Source organism: Callithrix jacchus, chromosome 13 (assembly GCF_049354715.1).
Source record: "Callithrix jacchus isolate 240 chromosome 13, calJac240_pri, whole genome shotgun sequence".
Taxonomy (NCBI): Eukaryota; Metazoa; Chordata; class Mammalia; order Primates; family Cebidae; genus Callithrix; species Callithrix jacchus.
In genome coordinates, this window is record NC_133514.1 from 6,009,111 (window position 1) to 6,030,147 (window position 21,037).

Genomic DNA, 21,037 nt, shown 5'->3' on the forward strand with positions numbered 1-21,037 from the left:
CTGTTTGGGACCTTCCCAGATGTCACCATATGAATCTCTTCATTCAGCTGGTCCTGATTTGTCTCCTTTATGATATAATCTTAATCATATGTATAAGTCCATTGCTTTCTCAAGTTCTGTGAGGTACTCTAGGGAACTATCAAAAACAGAAGAAACCATGGAACCCCCAAATTTGAAGCCAGTGGGTCAGAGTGCAGGTGGTATCAGAGGGGAGTCCTGTGGAGAAGCATGCCTTCAGCGTCAAGTGCATGAACTCCATGCTAACTCCAGGTAATCAGTGTCAGAACTGCATTACCAACCGAATTCATAAAATGCATGACAGGTGCTAGGAACTGTGCATGACACTCATAGATTAATATAGATTCTCAAGAAACTTAAATCTCTAGAAAGTAAACGAACACTTTACTTAAAAATGACCAACACAATTGAATATTTGAGTGCAGAGTAGAGAAACGAACACAGAACTGCAAGGCTCCTGTGACCTGGAAGATTTCTTCTCTCTGATTTGTCTAGCTTTATTTTACTAATCTGTTAAGATATTTTAATTTTACCCAGGTAGCTTTTTGTTCTCTTAAATCTTTTTAAAAAATGTGACTTTTTTTCCCTCCTATAAAGCCCAACACCTACATGTAATGCTTTCCATTTACCAAGTATTATTCACATAATTACATTAAACTTGGCATCTGGGTAGATTTTAACTCTCGTTGGTGGTGGTGATGATGTTTTTGATGACAGAGGCCTTATCTTTTATTCCTAACAACAAACACAGTGCTTGATATCTAGCAGGTACTTTAAGAAATTACATGCTCAATTAAACTATGCAAAAGCTATGTGGTCAGAAAGTGGGTCTTCCTAGTGGAGATGGACCTTGAGTTCTAGCTTTTAAGGACTGTAATGGGCTATTTGAAGCAAAAGCTCCTGGAAGTATGAATAGCACAGAGGCAGACAGACAGAGATCCTGAGTGATCAATAACAGTAAGAGGGGAGGTTGGCACTTTACTGCCCAATGCCTTAGATGGCCATGCCCAAATAAAAATACAGTTTTATCTGATGAGATCCAGAGATAAGATGTCTGAGTCATCTGAAGTGATCAAATCGACGCTCTGGCAGACATTGTGAAAGGGCTATGCACTATCCATTTTCTTTTTTTTTTTCTTTTAATCTATTAAGTAAAAGTAGAATGGAAATGTTTAGTGAAGAAATGTTCACAGTTAGGGGGAAATAAATTCCAGCATCCCTTTGCTGTAGAGATCAACAAGCATCAGAATTCAGAAGAGTGAAGAGTGGGGTAGGAGCCAGGAGGCAGTCAGCTATTGCAGACAAGAGGGGACTCAGGGAAAATACTACTTTTTCTGTGTAATCATGAGCATTCTCGAATATCTAATCTTTGTTCTTCATTGGTAAAACAGAGATAAGAAACATCTCCTAGAACTTAGTTGGTGTTGCCAAATTGGCTAATTAGTAGAGACGAGGTTTTGCCATGTTGGCCAGGCTGGTCATGATCTCTTGATCTCAAGTGATCTGCCCACCTCAGCTTCCCAAAGTGCTGGGACAACAGGCGTTTGCCATGGTGCCCAGCCATATTCAAGATAAAATTAAGCATCTGTGTTAACATACATTCATAACCTGGCAAAGTGAAGGCTCAGACACTGTAGGCAATTGAGAGGACGGGAATGATCAGGGTGACGATCGCAATATTGATCATCATCACTGCTCTTCCACTTACGGAGTTTGAGCCCTAGGGCTACTACAACACAAAGTGGAAGAGAGCAGTGTCATACATCTGGAGGCTGGACACCCCGCCAAACAAGAGTGAAACTGAAACCTGAATGACGCTCCAGGGCAGTGGGAAGGGAAGACTTGCAAAGCATTTGGAAAAGAGAATCTTCAAGACAGGTGCATTCATGAGAGTTGGGGGTGCCAGAAAGAGTAAGAGAGGGCGGACTTGCAGTGGCCTACAGTTTCCTGTCTGGCTACACATGTGTAGGGTAGAATCTCAGGACCAGCGGAGGCCACATGCTCAGTGTGATTTTCCTAGACTGCTTAATGTCACGCTGTGCATTCTAAGAGCTGAGAACCGCTTCCTAACCTCTGCCTCTTCCCTACCTCACATCATTATTCCTGGCTTCTGCTGTCCATGGCCAGCCTGAGAACCTGCCACTCAAAGCACAAAGGTGTCCTGCCTGACACTTTCAGGTCGGTTTCCTGCTCGCAGGGAACACAGTTTTCTTTTTTCTCACCTGTTTCTTGGTGGTCTTACTCTAACACTTGCAACACCAGAGCAACCGCTATGGAGACAGAAGAGTTGTGTAGGAAAACGTCTGTATGGACGGTTTGTTCTTATTTATGTTGGTTTCCTGCTGTTTGCAGATTTTGAGTTGTAAACAAAGGTGAGGGAATGGGCTCCATCTTACCTGAGAAGCTTCCCAGTCTGGGTGCGGTCACATCCCCACCATCATGGATCTCAAGGGAGTCCCAGTTCTGCTCCGTGGCAAAACTGATCACTTGAATCTACCAAATCATAACATGAAGTTAATATTCATTTTTGGCTCAACAAAATTAGTCTAACCAGATGGGGCACTGGGGTTTTTCATAATTAAGGTTTGTATGTATGTATGTAAGTGTGTATGTGTGTGTATGTATATATGGACAAATTTTTTTTTTTGAGACAGAGTCTCACTGTCACCAGGCGCCAGGCTGGAGTGCAGTGGCACAATCTCGGCTCACTGCAACCTCCGCCTCCTGGGTTCAGGCAATTCTCCTGCCTCAGCCTCCTGAGTAGCTGGGATTACAGGCACACACCACCATGCCCAGCTAATTTTTGTATTTTTAGTAGAGACGGGGTTTCACCATGTTGACCAGGATGGTCTCGATCTGTTGACCTCGTGATCTGCCCACCTCGGCCTCCCAAAATGCTGGGATTACAGGCTTGAGCCACCACACCCGGCCTTATATGAACACATTTTTTTAAAAAACCATGAAAAAACAATTTTCCTTTTTCTTTTTTAGATGGAGGCTTGCTCTGTTACCCATGCTCAAGTGCAGTGCTGCGATCTCAGCTCACTGCAACCTCTACCTCCTAGGTTCAAGCGATTCTCTTGCCTCAGCCTCGCAAGTGGCTGGGATTACAGGTGCCTCCCACCATGCCTGGCTAGTATTTGTATTTTTAGTAGAGATGGAGTTTCACCATGTTGGCCAGGCTGGTGTTTAATTCCTGACTTCAAGTGATCGGCCTACCTCAGCCTCCCAAAATGCTGGGATTATAGGCGTGAGCAACTGTGCCCGGCAGAAGGGACAATTTCTATAAACAGTACTTTTGATATTATTTATTCTAAAAAATTGATTATGTGTATTCAAAATAGAAACATGATTATAAATATTTTGAAGAAATAGTAAGAGAAACAGCGTATATGTATTCTAAATAACCAATATAAAAGGAAAAAAGAAATAGAGAGAAGGAAAGAAAGACAGAACAAAAGAATGAAAGAAGGAAGCCCACAGACCCTGGCTGAGCCTGTTGTAGACCCAGGACGTGAAGGACTCACCTGTATTCCTGAGCCCTCCGTAACGATGATCTTCCATACACAGTTCAGGTTGTTGCCATATGGCTCAGGGTAGCCAGGGGACAGGATTGTACCTCGTCGTTGAGTGAAATTGCCACTGCATGGTACTAAAAGACAGAACCATATGTATTGAAGTAAAGTGCCATGGGACAGCATTGATGAGGCATGGGGTTTTCTTTGGCGGTGTGATCAGAGAGTAAGAGAAAATGTACATTAGCTGTGATATGTTAAATCGTATTTTGAGCCCAGAAAAATTTTAGTATATTCTCTTTTAAATTAGCAATATAATTGATTATTAGCCATTATGCTACTATCTTATAGATCTTGAGTCTATAAATACATCTATTCAAGTTCTCTAAGAAGGGATGTCGTCTAATCACAGGATCTCCAAAATGAATTCTGTTTAGAATAATTTACCTACTGTAATTTAAAGAACTTGGCAGAGTCTTCTCTTCTCCATGCAGACTTGAATCTCCAAATGATATTAATGGTAGTTATGAGCAAATTCAGAAGAAGAGGCACTTAAAATATACGAATCATTCAAGTACTAATCGTGATTGTGCTACAGTTTTCCACACAAAATGAAGCAAGTAAACTATAACTAACAAGGTCATTGTTATTCAGGCTGCATTTACCTATTACTTTTCAAACAGTCATCAGCATCGATTTATTAAAAGGACATTACACAACTAATACAGCAAAGCCACATGATAATGATTTTTTCCCAACACGAAATTATGTCCTATACCCATGACTTTAGAGTTGGTGGTGTACTTCAGAAATAAGGAGGAAAACATGCTTTATCCTTGTTAAGATGATGAGTTGTTTTATGAAACACAGTAATTTTTAGGGTTTAGCTACTAACTCAATTATTTCCCATGAAACAAATTGCCCTTTATATAGATCACAAGCTGGACGGATTTACGTAGCCTGGACAGAGCAGGAAAGGCTTTGGCACAGACATGTAGTTCTGGTGAGCAGCCCCGTGCCCAAGAGCGCTGCTTAGGGATACCACTTACCCACACAGCTGGGGATCGTGTCGTTCCACTGCGCCAAGGCATTGGGCACAGACTGGCAGTGGAGCGCCGTGGAACCCTGAAGCAGGTATCCCGGGTTGCACTCGAATCGGACGATGGAGCCTGCTGAAAACTCAGAACCAATTCTCCTTCCGTATCTGGGCTCGGGAACAGAGCTGCACTGGGTGTCGCTGGTACGAGGAACGGCTAGGAGCAAAACACAGAACACAGGTGTCTGTACCTCCATCAACAAGCCAGGACGTTGTGTGGAAAGTGGGTTTAAGGTGGGACCAAGGAGAGCTGATGCAGACACAGAAGTTAATCAGGACTCCAAAATCGCTATGGAGAATGATGTAAGGAGCACTTTACCAGCTGCCCTTCATTCTCAGGACCATCTCAGTGTCATTTCAGATAAGGAAAACAGCATAAAAAGACTCAGTGCCTTATGAGGACTGACTGACATTCAGGTGATTAAAGTTAATTATCCTGCTGGTGAAGACGAGGTGACTAACAACATGTGCTTTTCCTCACAGGTCTCTGAGCCTAACGAGAAAAGCTACCATATGGAGGATTTGTTATAAAATGGCCACTGTGATGCAATAACAATCTAAAAATAAAAGTGGCATCGATCCAGCAATCCTAATTGTGTATACTTCTCTAAAGGAATTTAAACTGGGATCCCAAATAAATTTCTGTACTCTCATGTTCACGTAGCATTCTTCAAAACAGCCAAGACATGCAAACAACTTGAATGTCCATCATCAGAGCAAGAGATAAAGAAAACATGGAGTAAATACTCAGTGGAATACTATACAGCCTTGAAAGAGAAGAAAATCTTCCTATTTGTGATGACACAGATAAAACTTGAGGACATTATGCTACATAAAATAAGCCAGTTACAGAAGGACAAATACAGGGATATCGAAACTAGCAGAACTCAAAGAACCAGAGAGATTTACAATGGTAGCTACCAGGCGCTGGGGAACAGGAAAATGGGAAGTTACTGTTTGACAGGTATAAAGTTTGTTACATAAAGGGAGTATGTCCTGGAGATCGGCTCTACAGCATGGCGTTGAAACCTAAAAGGGTACATTTTCTAGTGAGAACCCCAGTTCCAAGTGCAATCATGTTGCTTTTAGTCCTCCCTAAAGTCACCTAGGGTGAACCCAAATCTTATAACAACCCCTGGTGAGCGCATGGTGGCTCACACCTGTAATCCCAGCACTTCGGGAGGCCGAGGCGAGCAGATCACCTGAGGTCGGGAGTGTGAGACCAGCCTGGCTAACATGGTGAAATCCTGTCTCTACTAAAAACACACAAAATTAGCCAGGTGTGGTGGCAGGCACCTACAATCCCAGCTACTCAGGAGGCTGAGGCAGGAGAGTCGCACTGCACTTCAGCCCGGGTGGCAGATTGAGACTCCGTGTCCAAAAAGTAATAAAAAATAATAAAAACCTAAGCCTCTCCAGTTCTCTCTTAATGAGACTTTCCTGGGTTCTATAATAACAGGTGGCCTTCATTGCTACAGCAAGTGAAAACCTAAGTATGTGGAATGGTGCATGTGTGTCTCATGGTCTTTGCCTGGTGCGTATGGACAGGTGAGTATCAGTGCAAGGCAGGGGGTGAGATAACTACTCAGGCTGTATGGCAGGGATTATCACCTACAGGAGATAGTCCTGTTTATCAAAAGGGGTGTGAGATAAAGATGAAAAAATACTTCAACTGCCTAAGGGGTCCGTCACACCAGGCAAACTCTGAAAACAGTTATGCACTTCAAAAGTTGCGTATTTTGTTTTTGTCCTCTGCGATAAAAAAGACAGTGTTTAGGTTCTGTCTCTGGGATTCCGTTCTTCCCAGTCCCTGTATTTCTTAAACCAAATGCACAGTCCTTTAACGGAAAGTGCTCATGCACTCATTTTCTCTTAAAACAATCCTTCTGTATTCCCACAGCTTTTTCTAACAACTGGAATCTGTTTTATTTATGTATTGTTTCATTGAACCAGAACGACGACAGACATAATTTGCGTAACTGCTGCTGGGGAAGCAGTTCCATGGAAATTGGCAGATTATTTTGATTAAACGACATCCCAATTCGGCGTTGAGGTATTTTCTATCAGAAGGCAAAGTTCATAAAAGCGTCTACCTTTTATGAGCAATGATGCGGAAAATAATTAACGATTTATCCGAATCACTCTTTTCCAAGCTAAAAATGAAATACAGAATAACTATAGTATTCTATTACAGGTCTAGTATCCTTTATCTGAAATGTCTGGTGTTTCAGATTTTAAATTCTTCTAGATTTGGGAATATTTGCATAAACATAATGACACGTCTTAGGGATAGGACGCAAGCCTAGACATGAAATTCATTTCTGTCTAATATACAGCTTATACACGTGCTTTATCCTCGCTAAGGTGATGAGGTGCTTCATGTTAGAGTTTAGCTACTACTCAATCGTTTCCCATAAAACAAGGTGCCCTTTAAATGGGTCACGAGCCAGAGGGATTTACGTAACCTGGACAGTAGCACCAGAAGCAGCTCCTCGGCACTGCAGAGAACTTCCAGTAGGCCACCATTTTATACAATATTCTGCATTTTAAAATCTAAATAAAATATTTTAAATAATGTGCATGCATTTAAAATATAAATAAAATATTTTACGTAATGTTGTGCGTGAGTGTTGACAGCACTTTCTATTGTGATCTGTCCATCACATGAGGTCAGGTGTGGAATTTTTCATTTGTGGAGTCATGTTGGTGCTCAAAATATTTCAGATTTTGGAGCGTTCTGGACTTTGGATATTCACCTTAGGGATGTTCAATCCATTTAACAAAATATTCTTTGAAATTGGTTTTTGTCATGTTTGAATGCCTGAGTATTTGGTAGACTTGAATAATGGCAATATACGTATCTGTCTATCTCCCACAGAGGCTTCCACAATCACCTCAAGGATATTCTAAACAATGCAGAACTATTGCCAGTGGTAGTTTTTCTACTTTCGCTGGATTACTTAGAAAACGCCTGCTATTGCAGCAAAGGTTCTACTTGTCTAAGAGGCCTCAGATATTGCACCTTTCACTTGTATATTTGAGAGCTATACAAATATATCTGTATATTTGAGAGATACAGGGTGTCATTATCAACCCAAGGCCCCAAAATAAAGAGAAATACAGCACCAAGGGTCATTTGGACACAAGTCACTGTTAACTTTCTTCATGAACTTTACACTGTTCTATTTTCAAGGAAATGACAATAAATGAATAACACCCGCATCTGAATAAAATTTCAAAAGAATTTTTTTAGAGGAAGAAGTTTGGAAAGTGGAGAGAGCAGTTTTGAGTATTTGAGAAAGTAGCACAGGGAGGAGCAGTGGGACTGAGGCATCACGCCCCCACGGAATGGCGGTGAAGGAGGTGGATGGAAATCAGACAGGGCTCTCCCTCTTCTCTGCCAGTCCTCTGGCTCTGCCCCTTCACCTGGACGTTTCAGACAGCATCGGAGAGAAATTCTATTCTCTATCGTCATTATTCTCTGTCTTTTAGTAAATGTTTCACACTGCTGTGAAGCAAAATTGAAATCAGTCCAGTGGAAAAGTGAGCAGGAATGAGGTCAGCCTGGAACGGAGGGTGGTCAACAAAATGACTGACTTCTCGGGCCAGACACCCGCGTTTCTTTGGAGACAGGAAGTCCCCCTCTGGGGCTTTGGCGGTGCTGAACGTGGGAAGCACTGCCAACGCGTGCACACCCGTCAGGGGAAAAGCTGGAAGCACAGTGCGACAGGTTTTCTGATCACGCCAACACCACCAATGCTCTAAGCCACAGATATGTGCTGCTCCTTTACTGCCCCTGTGACAGTCGATGTGAAAACCACAAGGATAATAAAACACATCCAAATGCATGCAGGATTCACTTGTGATCCCTAAGTGAAGCAGCTTTCTTTTCGATTTAGTGACTCAGGGATATTTTCTGTCTGAAAATCATTACTCTCTCATGGTTGAGAAATCAGGTTTGACAAGCCACTACTAGTCAATGAATTAAAACAGATATCATTGAACTGCAGGCAAAATTTTACATTCACTCTTATTTGTGCAATATGTGCGCATTTTATAACTGCTTGATAGAAATATGAGTTTTTAACATGGAAAACCAACTAAGCCTTAAAATTCATGCTACCTAAAAGAAGAAAAAGAGAAAAATCAATCACAACATGTGTCTGCCTGCCCAGAAAGGACCTCAAGAAAACAAACCTAATCTACATCTTTCCCATCCACACTACTGGGTAGGAAAAGATTTTTTCTGTGAGAAAATAAAAATGCTGTGTTTATAGCTCTGTTTATTTTCAGGAGACCATATGATTTATTATTATTATTATTTATTTTTTGTGTGTATGAGGCCAAGTCTCATTCTATTGCCCAGGCTGGAGTACAGTGGAGCAATCTAGGCTCACTGTAACCTCCACTTCTGGATTCAAGCAATTCTCTTGCTTCAGCCTCCCAATTAGCTGGGTCTACAGGCACATGCCGCCACACTCCGCCATTTTTTTTTTCTTTTTTTTGTATTTTTCATAGAGATAAGGTTTGACCATGTTGGCCAGGCTGGTCTCGAACTCCTAAGCACAGACAATCTGCTGGCCTTGGCCTCCCAAAGTGCTAGGATGACAGGCAGGAGCCACCATGCCTGGCCTAATTAACTATATTTCCACAAAATCTAAAGAGACCAAATCCTTCCAGGAGAAGACCCTGGAAGAAAAAAAGCCCTGAGCTCCTGAGCCTGGGATGCGGGTGCTGCTTCAGGTGAGGAGCCAGGGAAAGGACAACCCAGGCTGGGGACGGAGACCCTGAAAACATGACTTGGAAAGAGAAAGTCCTGGCCGATAGACATTTATAAGCTGGGCACCGCAGAGGAGGTTCAATATACAAATATGGTTTCCTTTTCCCTTTGAAAGGCACAGTAAATCCTTACAGGTTACTAATTTTGGTGTCAGTATGTTTCCTGGAAGGAAATAAAGGCGGCATTGAATTCTGCACTGAACCAAATAAGAGAAGCAGGCTCTCTAGGAACGCAGCCACTCATAAACATAAGACACCTGAGGAAAGCGAAACTGATGAGGTGCTCTCCAACATGAAGGTTTACGGAGGCACAGTCAATCATGCACCTCTGAAGGGTGCAGAAGCTGTGACCACCCTGCCTTAAATCCACAGGCGCCTTGGAGGAAGCAGGAAGGAAGAGAGGGATGTAGGCTCTGCCTCCCTTGGCCTCTGTTGTTGTGCAGATTGATTCTAATGTTGAAAGACAAGAAATACCGGCCAATGGCGAAGTCTCTAAACGCAATGTAATTACTGAATAGCATAGAATCAGTGGCCACTTCTCATCCTGGAAGAAGCAGGCTGTGCTGGACTTACTAAGTAACAGATTGTGTGATGTTTGGCTTCTGCATTGTCCTAAGACTATGCTGACTTTCAGTTTAACATATTTTCTGTGAAATGGCAAAGATTCCTAAATGTGTAAAACCACAGCCAATCATGCAGGTTCTGCAGGTCCCTGCTTGGTGGTACAAGGCCAGGGAACTCATAAAGCAGAGGGAAGGCTACAGGAGTCCCCTCCACTGTGAACACTCAGAGAATTCCCGGGAGCTAAAAAACAGGTATGAAACACTTTCTGCATGATGCCAAAAAGCAAATGTACAAAGTTGAACATGTTCGATGTTTAAAACCAAGAATTATGTATCTCCTATGTCCTTCAAGAAAGCTTTCTTATGCAGGGAAAAATGTTATCATGGTTCAGAGTTAAGATATTAACACTCTCAGGGGTGTTTGATCCAGAGTGACTCCATCTTCCATAGGGGCTAAGCAAAATGAGCCTGAGACCTACTAGCTAAATTCCCAGGAGGTCAGGTGTTCTAAGTCACAAGATGAGACAGGAGGTCAGCACAAGGTACAGGTCACAAAGACCTTGATGATAAAAGCACGCTGTAAAGAAGCTGGTCAAAATCCACCAAAACCAAGATGGTGACTAAACTGACCTCTGCTCATCCCCACTGCTCATTATATGCTAATTATAATGCATTAGTATTATATGCCAAAAGACACTCCCATCAGTGCCATGACAATTTACAAATGCCATGGCAATGTCAGGAAGTTACCCTAAAGGGTCTATAAAGGGGAGAAACCCTCAGTTCCAGGAATTGCCTACCCCTTTTCCCAAAAACTCGTGAATAATCCGCTCCTCATTTAGCATCTAATCAAGAAATAAGAGCAGGTCTAAGGAGCTGAGTGGCCCAGGCCGCTACTCTAAGGAACAGCCATTTATTCCTTACTTTCCTAAGAAACTACCTTGCACTTTACTCTGTGGACTCTCCCCAATTCTTTCTTGTGACAGATCCAAGAACCGTCTCCTGTGGTCTGGATTGAGACCCCTTTGTGGTAACACAACGATTACAGATACTCTTATACTTTGGGAGGGGAATAATGAAATTTCTTTTCATACCAGCTTCACCATAGCTTTTGCTTCTAAATTCTATTTGATTATATCACAGCTGAGGAAGTGGCTGCTGATTCAGACGGGGATGAAAGGCTGGGCTGGCAGGACTCATACCTGAGCCGCAGCTGCAAACAGTGCTCCACTGTCACTGAATCAGGCTGGTAATACAAGGTCACTTATCTCGGTCTCCATGCCACTCCTTAAGTAACTGGAGACCAGGGAGTGCTTCATTCCTGGCGGAGTGGATAATGACCATGCCGGTTCATTCAGTGGCAACAAACCAAAGAGCAGCTGCTTCCAAGTGCAGGCTCGCCATGGATACATCCATGCTGAAGGGTTATCCAGTGTTTCATCCTGAAGGGTCACTCGCCACAGCCTTCCCCGCGGTGCCCCATGACCTAACTCACACCTTCTCTCAAGCTCTCCAAATGTACCCTTCTACTCCCAGCAGTGTGGGAAACAAACAAAAACCCAGCAAATGCATAGGTTAACTAGAACAGTGCATTAGAAAGCCTGTATACTAACATTTCTTCACAAGTTCAGAAAGATGGTAACATCATCATTAATCATGTCTTGACATCATAAACCAGAATGACATGGAGAGGCGGAGAGCAGAGGGCTAGAGACCATGATCTATGCATATCTGGAGTCTCACGCACGACTTTTGCACCCTGACGCTGCTGCAAACATGTTTCCCTGCAGTCCCCAGCGGCTCTTTATAACAGAACTGTGCCTGTTAACAGGGGTTAGATATCCTATAACCATGGACATCGTAAAGTCTCTGCAATCTGAAGCTGTAATAATTTATGAAAGAATGAAGCTGTAAGTGGTGTGAGAAAGCAGTATTCAGAAAGTTTTTATATAATAGCGTTCAAATAATTTTAGGCTTCAATGTAACTACTGTCTCAAGACTCAATGTTCAATTTAACTTTTCATATGGATTAAAAAGTTATTGCTACTGAGCAATATGTAAGTTGCATTTATGATTCTAGTTCTTTAATTCCAAAAAACCTTAGTTTTCATAAAAAGACATCAATTTTTTTGCATAAGCACACTAGCAGGAACAAATCAAGAGAAGGAGGTATATTAGAATTTTATAAAATATTAAGGATGCTAGAATCATTATATATTCTTGAGCACAAGGAAAATCAATTTCCTCCATAAATGATGTTCTTTTCTACGTCTCTGTATCTTTAACATTTTGGTGATAATCTCTTACTTTAAATAGCATGATTTTTAAAATACATGCCTTCAAATGACAATGTTTGAATATAAAACATCAGGATATTTGCATGTAATATGTTACCTAATGATATGATATATTTTATAATCTTCATTAGAAACCAAAGAAAGCCCCTCATAAAGACAGACAAGGTCCATCAAAGGAGTATTTCCCGGAGAAAAAATGTTTAGGTATCCCAGTTTCTTTACATATCTCACAAACTTTGGTCTAAACATGATTCTGTTCTTGCAAAGTGAGATAGAATTTATTTAAACAAAATCAGTTGTAGCAAGTGACAGGATGCTTCAACAAGCCACTCTGTAATAAAGTCTATTTTCAAGAAAATACTGGGCGATTATGTACATTTTAATAAAAGATGTACCTTATAACAACATAACTCCTTTTAATGCATCAGCATCTCCCTTCATTCAATGGCCACTAACACAGGATCAGAGAGATCTTTGTTTCCTGGTTAACTCATTCTTTTCCCATTACTCTTTAAATTATCTCATTGCTGAAAACTGAAGGCTTTTTATACTCAACTGTTTTGAGGTCATGAATTTTTCTTTTTTTTTTTTTTGAGACAAGAGTTTTGCTCTTGTTACCTAGGCTGGAGTGCAATGGCAAGATCTTGGCTCACCACAACCTCTGCCTCCTGGGTTCAAGCAATTCTCCTGCCTCAGCCTCCCGAATAGCTGGGATTACAGGCACACGCCACCGTGCCCAGCTAATTTTTTTGTATTTTTAGTACAGACGGGTTTCACCATGTTGACCAGGATGGTCTTGATCTATTGACCTCGTGATCCACCCGCCTCGGCCTCCCAGAGATCATGAATTTTGCAATGTGAGATACTTAGAAATGGTTTATAAATAATATGACACTGTTATAATTCATTTTTTTTGAAAAATGTAATGCTATCAGTAATGTTTTCCGAAGGAATCCTTACTAAAGGAAAGAAACCATTGCTACGAAAAGATTTTCCTCCATTTCTGAAGAAAACATTTGAGAGTGGCCAGTAGTATCTCCAGCCTCCAGCAAAACTGAGACCTAGAAAACTAAATACTGCCCCTTACTTCTGAACACAGAGTTTATCTCCAGACGTGGTCTGTCATTACACTCAGGACAGGTTCCACCCAAAGACTTACGTCAAGCTTCCAAAAGTGTATCAACAGTTTACATGGTGATTTTCTCAAGTTCCCATAATTAATACACGAAACAAAAGTAAACTATATCAGCAGAAAACTGCTTCCTTTTCAGAATCTTTGAGCAATATCAGATATTTTAAATAAGGCTTAAGTAAAAAAAATAAATATAAAGGGGTAAAAGTGCCAAAAGTAAATAAAACACGCACAAAACAAAATAGGTATTGCGTTAGGATAAGAGATGCACGTGTGATATTTTGTTTTTTGTTAGCCCTTTAAGCTTACTATTTACAATAAATGTAAAATTGTATAATGCATTTTAAATATATTTCATATATTGTTACTAAGATCTAAACTATTACAAAATACTTAATTAGATAAAATATTGTATTAAAAGTCATCTTACAAGAGGTGAAGAGCTTTGGAAAGGTAGTACGATCAATATGGATTCCCTTACACTACCTAGTAAATGAGACATTATTGTGCTTTTGTAGTAGAAATATGAGTTTCAACTGTCAAAAAATATTTTTTTTTTTGAGTGGAGTTTTGCTCTTTTTGTCCAGGCTGGAGTGCAATGGCACAATCTCAGCTCACTGCAACCTCAGCCTCCCGGGTCCAAGAGATTCTCCTGCCTCAGCCCTCCAAGTAGCTGGGATTAGATTACAGGCATGCTCCACGTGCCCGGCTTATTTTGTATTTTCAGTAGAGATGGGGTTTCATCACGTTGGCCAGGCTGGTCTGGAACTCCTGACCTCAGGTGATCCACCCATCTTTGCCTCCCAAAGTGTTGGAATAACAGGTGTCAGCCACCAAGCCCAGCCTAAAACTGTGATATTTTTATTAAATAATCTTATTATATACATATGAACACCTTCAACTCCTTAAATATTACAAAAATGCAACTGAGATGCTTTGAGTGCTGTGTCTGAGAAGAGCACTGTGTGGGTGTTAGGCAAGGCCGCAGTGACACATGGAGTGGCTTTTACCTTGGTAAACGAAGTGGAAGCCCCTGGCAGAGGCACCGCTCTTTGCACTGAATCGGAGCAGAATTTGATTTGAAGTAGCCAAGGGCAACGTTTCACCTAGAAATGAAAACAGAGATAATAAATGGGATTCAGAAAATGCATAGCACTGTAGAAGATAATAGTATTTTGGATAATGGCAATAAACTGGAAATTTCACATTTATTCTTTGAACTTTTAAAACATTTCCACTTTCTGGTTTAAGACACAAATATGTTGTTTTCATAAAGATTTGAAAACTCTGGCCTAGGCATGAGTAGGCAGTGCATTTGATCAAAATATATTGTGATCATTATTTCATTTTCTGTTTCCTTTGAAGAAAGCACTAATGGCTGCCCTATGATAATACAGAAGATGGAAGTAAACGGTGAACCACTTGCTCAGAATCACCTTAATTTGATTTTAGTTAAAATGAAAAGAATTTTACTTAAATTTTTAAAAAAGTAATTGAATCCAAAGTGGATTTTTTTAAAAAAAGAGGAGGAGGATTGCCTGCACCCAGGAGGTGGAAGTTGCGGTGAGCCGATCTCGCGCCATTGCACTCCAGTCTGGGTAACAAGAGCAAAACGCAGTCAAAAAAAAAAAAAAAAAAAAATTAAAGGATTCAGGAAAGGCCTTCTGAGGTATATTTTTAGTCTCTAAAAGTACTATAGGCTGAGTGCAGTGGCTCACACTTATAATCCCAACACTTTGGGAGGCCAAAGATGGCAGATCACTTGAGGCCAGGAGTTTGAGATCAGCCTTGCCAACATGGGGGAACCTGTCTCTACTAAAAATATGAAAATTAGCCAGGCATAGTGGTGCATGCACAGGCATTCAGGAGGCTGAGGCAGGAGAATCCCTTGAACCTGGGAGACGGAGGTTACAGTGAGCCAATATGGTGCCACTGTACTCAAGCCTGAGCAACAGAGTAGGACTTCATCTCAAAAAAACAAATAATAGAAATAAATAAATAAATAAAAGTATGCATAAAATATGGAAGAGTCTGTCTCAAGCACTGGTGAGAGGTGTGTGAACTGGCATAAGCTTTTCAGAGGGCAATGTGTTGCTAATAATCAACATATTTAACATTTTCTTTCTTTCTTTTTTTCTGACAGTCTCGCTCTGCTGCCCAGGCTGGAGGGCAGTGGTGCAATCTCGGCTCACTACAACTTCTGCCTCCCAGGATCAAGGGATTCTCCTGCTTTAGTCTTCCAAGTACCTGAGATTATAGGTGCCCACCACCAGGCCTGGCTAATTTTTGTATTTTTAGGAGAGATGGGATTTCACCATGTTGGTCAGGCTGGTCTTGAACTCCTCACCTCACGTGGTCCACTCACCTTGGTCTCCCAAACTGTTGGGATTAAAGCATGAGCCGCCATGCCCAGACTGATGTATTCTTAGATCCATCATTGAACGTCAGTAGAAAATAACAAAATAAAGGTCTTAAAACTTTTAGGTAATAATGAAATAGTGAAAACCTGGAAATAACCAACTCTTAACCTTAATTAAGCTTGTAATGCATAGAGATTACTAGGCAAATTACTTAGTAAACGTACTTAGTACCAAATTTACTTAGTAAATGATGAAAATGTATCGGTACAAATAAGAGGTAAGTTATCAATTAAAAGTGGGATTAAATTGTGCTACATTAAAACGACAGAATACTATTCATAACTCGAAGTAAGGATATTGGGTGTCAACAGCGTTTGTTGGAGACGGACTTCTAAATGTGATTTTAGGGGTAAGAATGAGATGAAAATAATTTGTGAAATAGCATCTCATGTTTCATAGGGGCTCATTCATGTGTGTTTGCGTGCATACGTGTGATTACATTTCTCATGACTCAGAGCAAAGCAGAAAAAATAGACAAGTTAAATAGTAATCCCCCACCTGTCTAAACCAAATCAAGAGCAACATGTTTCGAGACTTACCTGAATGAGACCCAGAGAGGGAGCTGAGAAGTCTGGCCTGTGCATGGGTTCCATCAAATAATTCTGCCAAATCATTCAGGGCTGTCTGGAAATAGGCGAACTGTCCGAAAACCACTAAAAAGTAAGAGAAATAAGAGGTGGAATGTTGGCACGAGATGCTCTCAGAAAACTAAATGCAGCTTTTTGGTTTTACTACGTATCTATTATTTGCCCCAAAGGATCTTTATCCTTGGAATCTGGTAAAAAAATAAATATTAACTTAGTTTTTCTGCTTTCTAACTTTTCAGTTGATGAAACTATTTTACTTTGCTTCTTGACTTCTGGTATTTAATAAAAGAAAAAAAATACTGTTCTCTTTCAAATTTGAACATTAAACAAGGCAAGTTTTTGTTTTTAATAAACACAACATTAAGAATATCTGGGTTGGGTGTGGTGACTCACACGTGGCACTTTGGGAGGCCAAGATAGGTGGATCACCTTGAGGTCAGGCGTTTGAGACCAGTCCTGCCAACATGGTGAAACCCTGTCTCTACTAAAAATACGAAAATTAGCAGGGCATGGTGGCAGGTGCCTGTAATCACATGGACTTGGGAGGGCAAGACAGGAGAATCGCTTGAACCTGGAAGGTGGAGCCAAGATCATGCCAGAGCACTCCAGCTTAGGCGACAGAGCAAGACTCCACCAAAAACAAAACAAAACAAAAAAAAAAAGGAAGAAAAGAAAGAAAATCCGTAAAGGCTTCCATGTATTTTTAAATATTTAGTGACATTTTATTCAATGAAAAATAAGCAAAAGATCAAGCCTCATGATGAGTTAATGAGGAATTTAAAATTCCTCACAAAAGGTTGTTATAATGCCAAATTCATATTGATACATCACCATATTCATAAAAACTGACTTACACACTTGATTTTGCAGCATATAACAGGAACTGCTTGCTTCTTTTCACTCTACAGTTTTATCTTACAGATTATGCAAGTTTTGCAAACACACGTCCTCCAAGTAAAACGTAACTACATGCTTTACAACTTCAAATTTAACTAATGCTTGTGTATTGAAACCAATGATACAGAGGACCTTTAAACATGCAGAAAAACCTGTGATTTGGTATATATTTACAAGCAATGAACAACGAATCCTTTTCTTAATTATGTGTAAGATTTTCACTACAATCATTCTAAACCATTATGAACAAGAAACAGAGGTGTGAGCAGTAGTTGAGTGTGTCAGAATTCCAACGGAAAGAATTACTGTATTAGCAGGATGGAAGTCATCTAACTGTAACAGTGTGTATTAGCAGGATGGAAGTCATCTAACTGTAACAGTGTGTACTAGCAGGATGGAAGTCATCTAACTGTAACGGTGTGTGTGCGCATGTGTGTACAGATAAACACACATACATTTGTGTAACTGAATCCATACACACATATCTAATATAACTTGTCTTTTAAGATTTTATAATTTCCCAGAGGAAAACACAAAGAAGGCATGTAAGCTAGGTGAATTTTCCCAATAGATGAAACGCTCTAAAAACTTTTTTTTCAGAAACTAGAGAGGGAGAGGACTTAATTTCTCTACAGATCTTGCTCATACCATCCTAACCCACCCACCACCTCCCCAAGTTCATTAGATTTTTATCATAGTGAAGGTCAAAAACGTGGGTCATAAAAGTGAATCATCCATAGATAATTTCTACTCTTTTTTAAGAAATATTTAGCTGACAATCACATCATACTGGATACTAAGGAAGGAGGAGGGAAGGTGATATTAGCATTGTCCCAGGACTATCATGCTCTAAGGTGTTTGAAAATTTCCACGACGAATATGGATTTTGAGTACAAGATGTCAAGAATCATCTTGTAGGAACGCCTAGCTCATTTTGGAGGAGGAACACTCAGCTCATTCTGGAGATGGCCCCAATGCCTTCCTTGAGGTGCCTCCTTCACCTGGGTTCTAACCTGTCCCTGACACGCAGCCCTAGTGAGCAAATTCAATTGCCAACAGGGAAAAGCTGTTCAGTGCTGTCTACCTGATGCCGGAAATCATGAGAATGCAATGAGAACAAAGGGCTATGGGGCTTCGGCTGCGGGAACCGTCAGTGCTCCACGGTGGGGATGGCACTAACACTAGTGTCCTTCAGGAAGGATTTGTGCAAGGATGGAATAAAAGAAATCATATCAGCAAATGAATACCAAAAGCAAAACAGGGAGGTGACAGATGCAGCCAATAGTCAACTTCAGCTAACACTGGGTGGATAGAAAAAAACAGAGGGAATGGAATGCAAACACCTGTGGCAAGGACCTCGAAGGCCAACCTAAAACGCAAATGCACATGCAAGTTTCACACCCATCATATAACTTTCTTGTCATATGTTAACAATGTCTGTCTAAAATACAGTCTAACATTAGAATTTTTATCTGCTCTATATGCTGAGCGGGTAACTGCTGTCACAAACGTAAGGAAAAACCTTGACTACATAGCATTTTTAATTTTCCTATAGGAAAGAGGGAAATAGTCTTTAAGATGACAACAGCTACTACCTCGTTTACTCCAGAAAAGAATCCAATCCATGCTAAGTTTTCCTGGTCAAGAGAGGGACGGTAAGCATTGCATAAGTGAAGCACAGAGCCACCAGGGAAGGCCCTTCTGGAAATGAAGTCGTTTTGGAAAATTTCCCCAAGTTGGGAGCCATGTTGAGGAGGGAAATAGAACAGCAGGGCTCAGCAGGTGACACACTCAGGATTCTGCCTGCTTTTCTATCTCTGAGCACTTACATGTTGGCTCAAGGATGCCGTGATTTCCATCACGACCTGGGTACTGAATTCACTGAATTTATGAGCCATTTATGCACAGATGTACAGACAGCATTCTGACCCACCAGATACTTTATGAGAAATCCTTCCTTGCTCATAAAAACCACCAACTGAAAGAATGATGTTTGAGAAACTTAAGAAGAAAGTCAAATTAATTCTCTCTGATCATTCTGGATCAGAATCCTAGAAGGGACTGTAAGCATTTAATATCACATTGGTAAAAGGATGGTAATGGATATTGTGTGGGATACGTTTGGAAACCCCGCTGCTTAAATGCAACTTGCTTGCTTTTATGAGATTTATTTCACTAAGAGCTAGAATACTTGTTTATCAAATGATAGAAAAATGACCCAAAAGAAAATATGACAATGAATTAAAAAATAAAAAGACATCCTTACCGAATTCCTTTGGCACTGTTATGGAATAGAGGCATGTTTGACCAGCTGTGTAGTTATGAGGGTAGTTCGGTGACAAAACCACCCCTTCTGATCCCGTGTACTGCCCTCCACAGGGAGCTGAAAATGAAATCGACCACGAGTTAGGTGCTGGGCAATAAGAGTAGCACGGGTGATCCGTGAGCCAAAGCTGAAACCTATCAAATACCTGAGCACGTTGACTGAAAACCTAGGAAACGAGTCAGTTAAAATCTTGTTTTTAATTGCTATCAAAGCAATAGAAAAACAAAGATCTACCATATTAGAAGTAATTCAACATAGGAGAAAAACCTAGTATTATTTTGAAGACCACGCGTCAGGTGTATTAAAATAATAAGGGAAACAGCTGTAATAATAACAACACAGGTTCTATAAAGACAAATGACTAAATTATTTCCGAAAGTCTCACTGGAGTTGTCTGTTCAGAGTCAATCCTCATCTTAACTTAAGAGATACAAAGATTATTTCCGTCTTCTATCATTTTTATATCAATATGGGACTAAAAGGAAACATGTTTTGCTTTTTTAGGCGGTTTTGTTTGTTTTAACATTTCAGCTTATAGTTAAAGTAAAGAAGCAACACATAAAATTACTAATGCTTTTGGGGGTCTCTTCCTATGAGTTCAATTTAAAACTAAAGGAACTCGTTGCTGCAAAGTGAAGGTTTGTAAAATATAGACAGCGCTGTGTGTGTATGTGCATGCATGTTTATGTGTGTGTGGGGGTGTCAAAGTGAAGGTTTGTAAAATATAGACAGCGCTGTGTGTGTATGTGCATGCATGTTTATGTGTGTGTGTGTGGGGGGGGGTGTCAAAGTGAAGGTTTGTAAAATATAGACAGCGCTGTGTGTGTATGTGCATGCATGTTTATGTGCATGTGTGTGTGGGGGTGGTCTTAATTTTCCCCCACTTATCTTATTTACGTTGGCTTCACTTTGCTGAGAAAATGAAAAGCACTGTAGCCCAGATGTTCAAAGCAGTCTTTAAAGTATCATGGAATAGACACCCAGCTAAGTTCCAGCCATTTGATATCCAGTTGTTAGATTGCCAACACTCCATTTTCTCATATTTTTGCATAAGAAGGGGTAAAGTCTGTTCATCCATGACCCTTAGAGCAGCAATCAGGACAGCAGCCACTCAGCCAAAAGCTTGCTGCATGGCTCCCATGATAGCTGTGGCCTGACGGCCCTTCCTGTCTTGGATGTACCGTCACCGATTTGAATTCAGAATTATCTTCAGTGTTTCAGAAAGGTTCTATTTCTATTTTTTTATTATTAAAGTTCCGGGTTACACGTGCAGATTGTGCAGGATTGTTATGTAGGTATACACATGCTGTGGTGGTTTCCTGTATCATTTCTACAGCTCATTTCTTCTTGATGTGGCAATTTTCAAGGCTTAAAGAAAAGGAAGTTAGAGATAACATGTTTAATCCT

General features: G+C 40.6%; 1 protein-coding gene across 4 annotated transcripts in view; it reads right to left on the bottom strand.

Moving 5' to 3' along the window:
- Nucleotides 1-21,037, bottom strand: part of CSMD1 (CUB and Sushi multiple domains 1) — a 2,142,320-nt gene that overhangs the window by 298,956 nt on the left and 1,822,327 nt on the right. For all 4 annotated transcript variants that reach the window (XM_035269622.3, XM_017963591.4, XM_008979004.5 and 1 more), the window contains 6 exons: nucleotides 19,571-19,687; nucleotides 16,360-16,473; nucleotides 14,411-14,506; nucleotides 4,583-4,786; nucleotides 3,546-3,670; nucleotides 2,415-2,511 (listed from right to left, as the gene is read on the bottom strand). In XM_035269622.3, coding sequence (XP_035125513.3) covers nucleotides 2,415-2,511; nucleotides 3,546-3,670; nucleotides 4,583-4,786; nucleotides 14,411-14,506; nucleotides 16,360-16,473; nucleotides 19,571-19,687 — 753 coding nt within the window. The remainder of the gene's footprint in view (nucleotides 1-2,414; nucleotides 2,512-3,545; nucleotides 3,671-4,582; nucleotides 4,787-14,410; nucleotides 14,507-16,359; nucleotides 16,474-19,570; nucleotides 19,688-21,037) is intronic.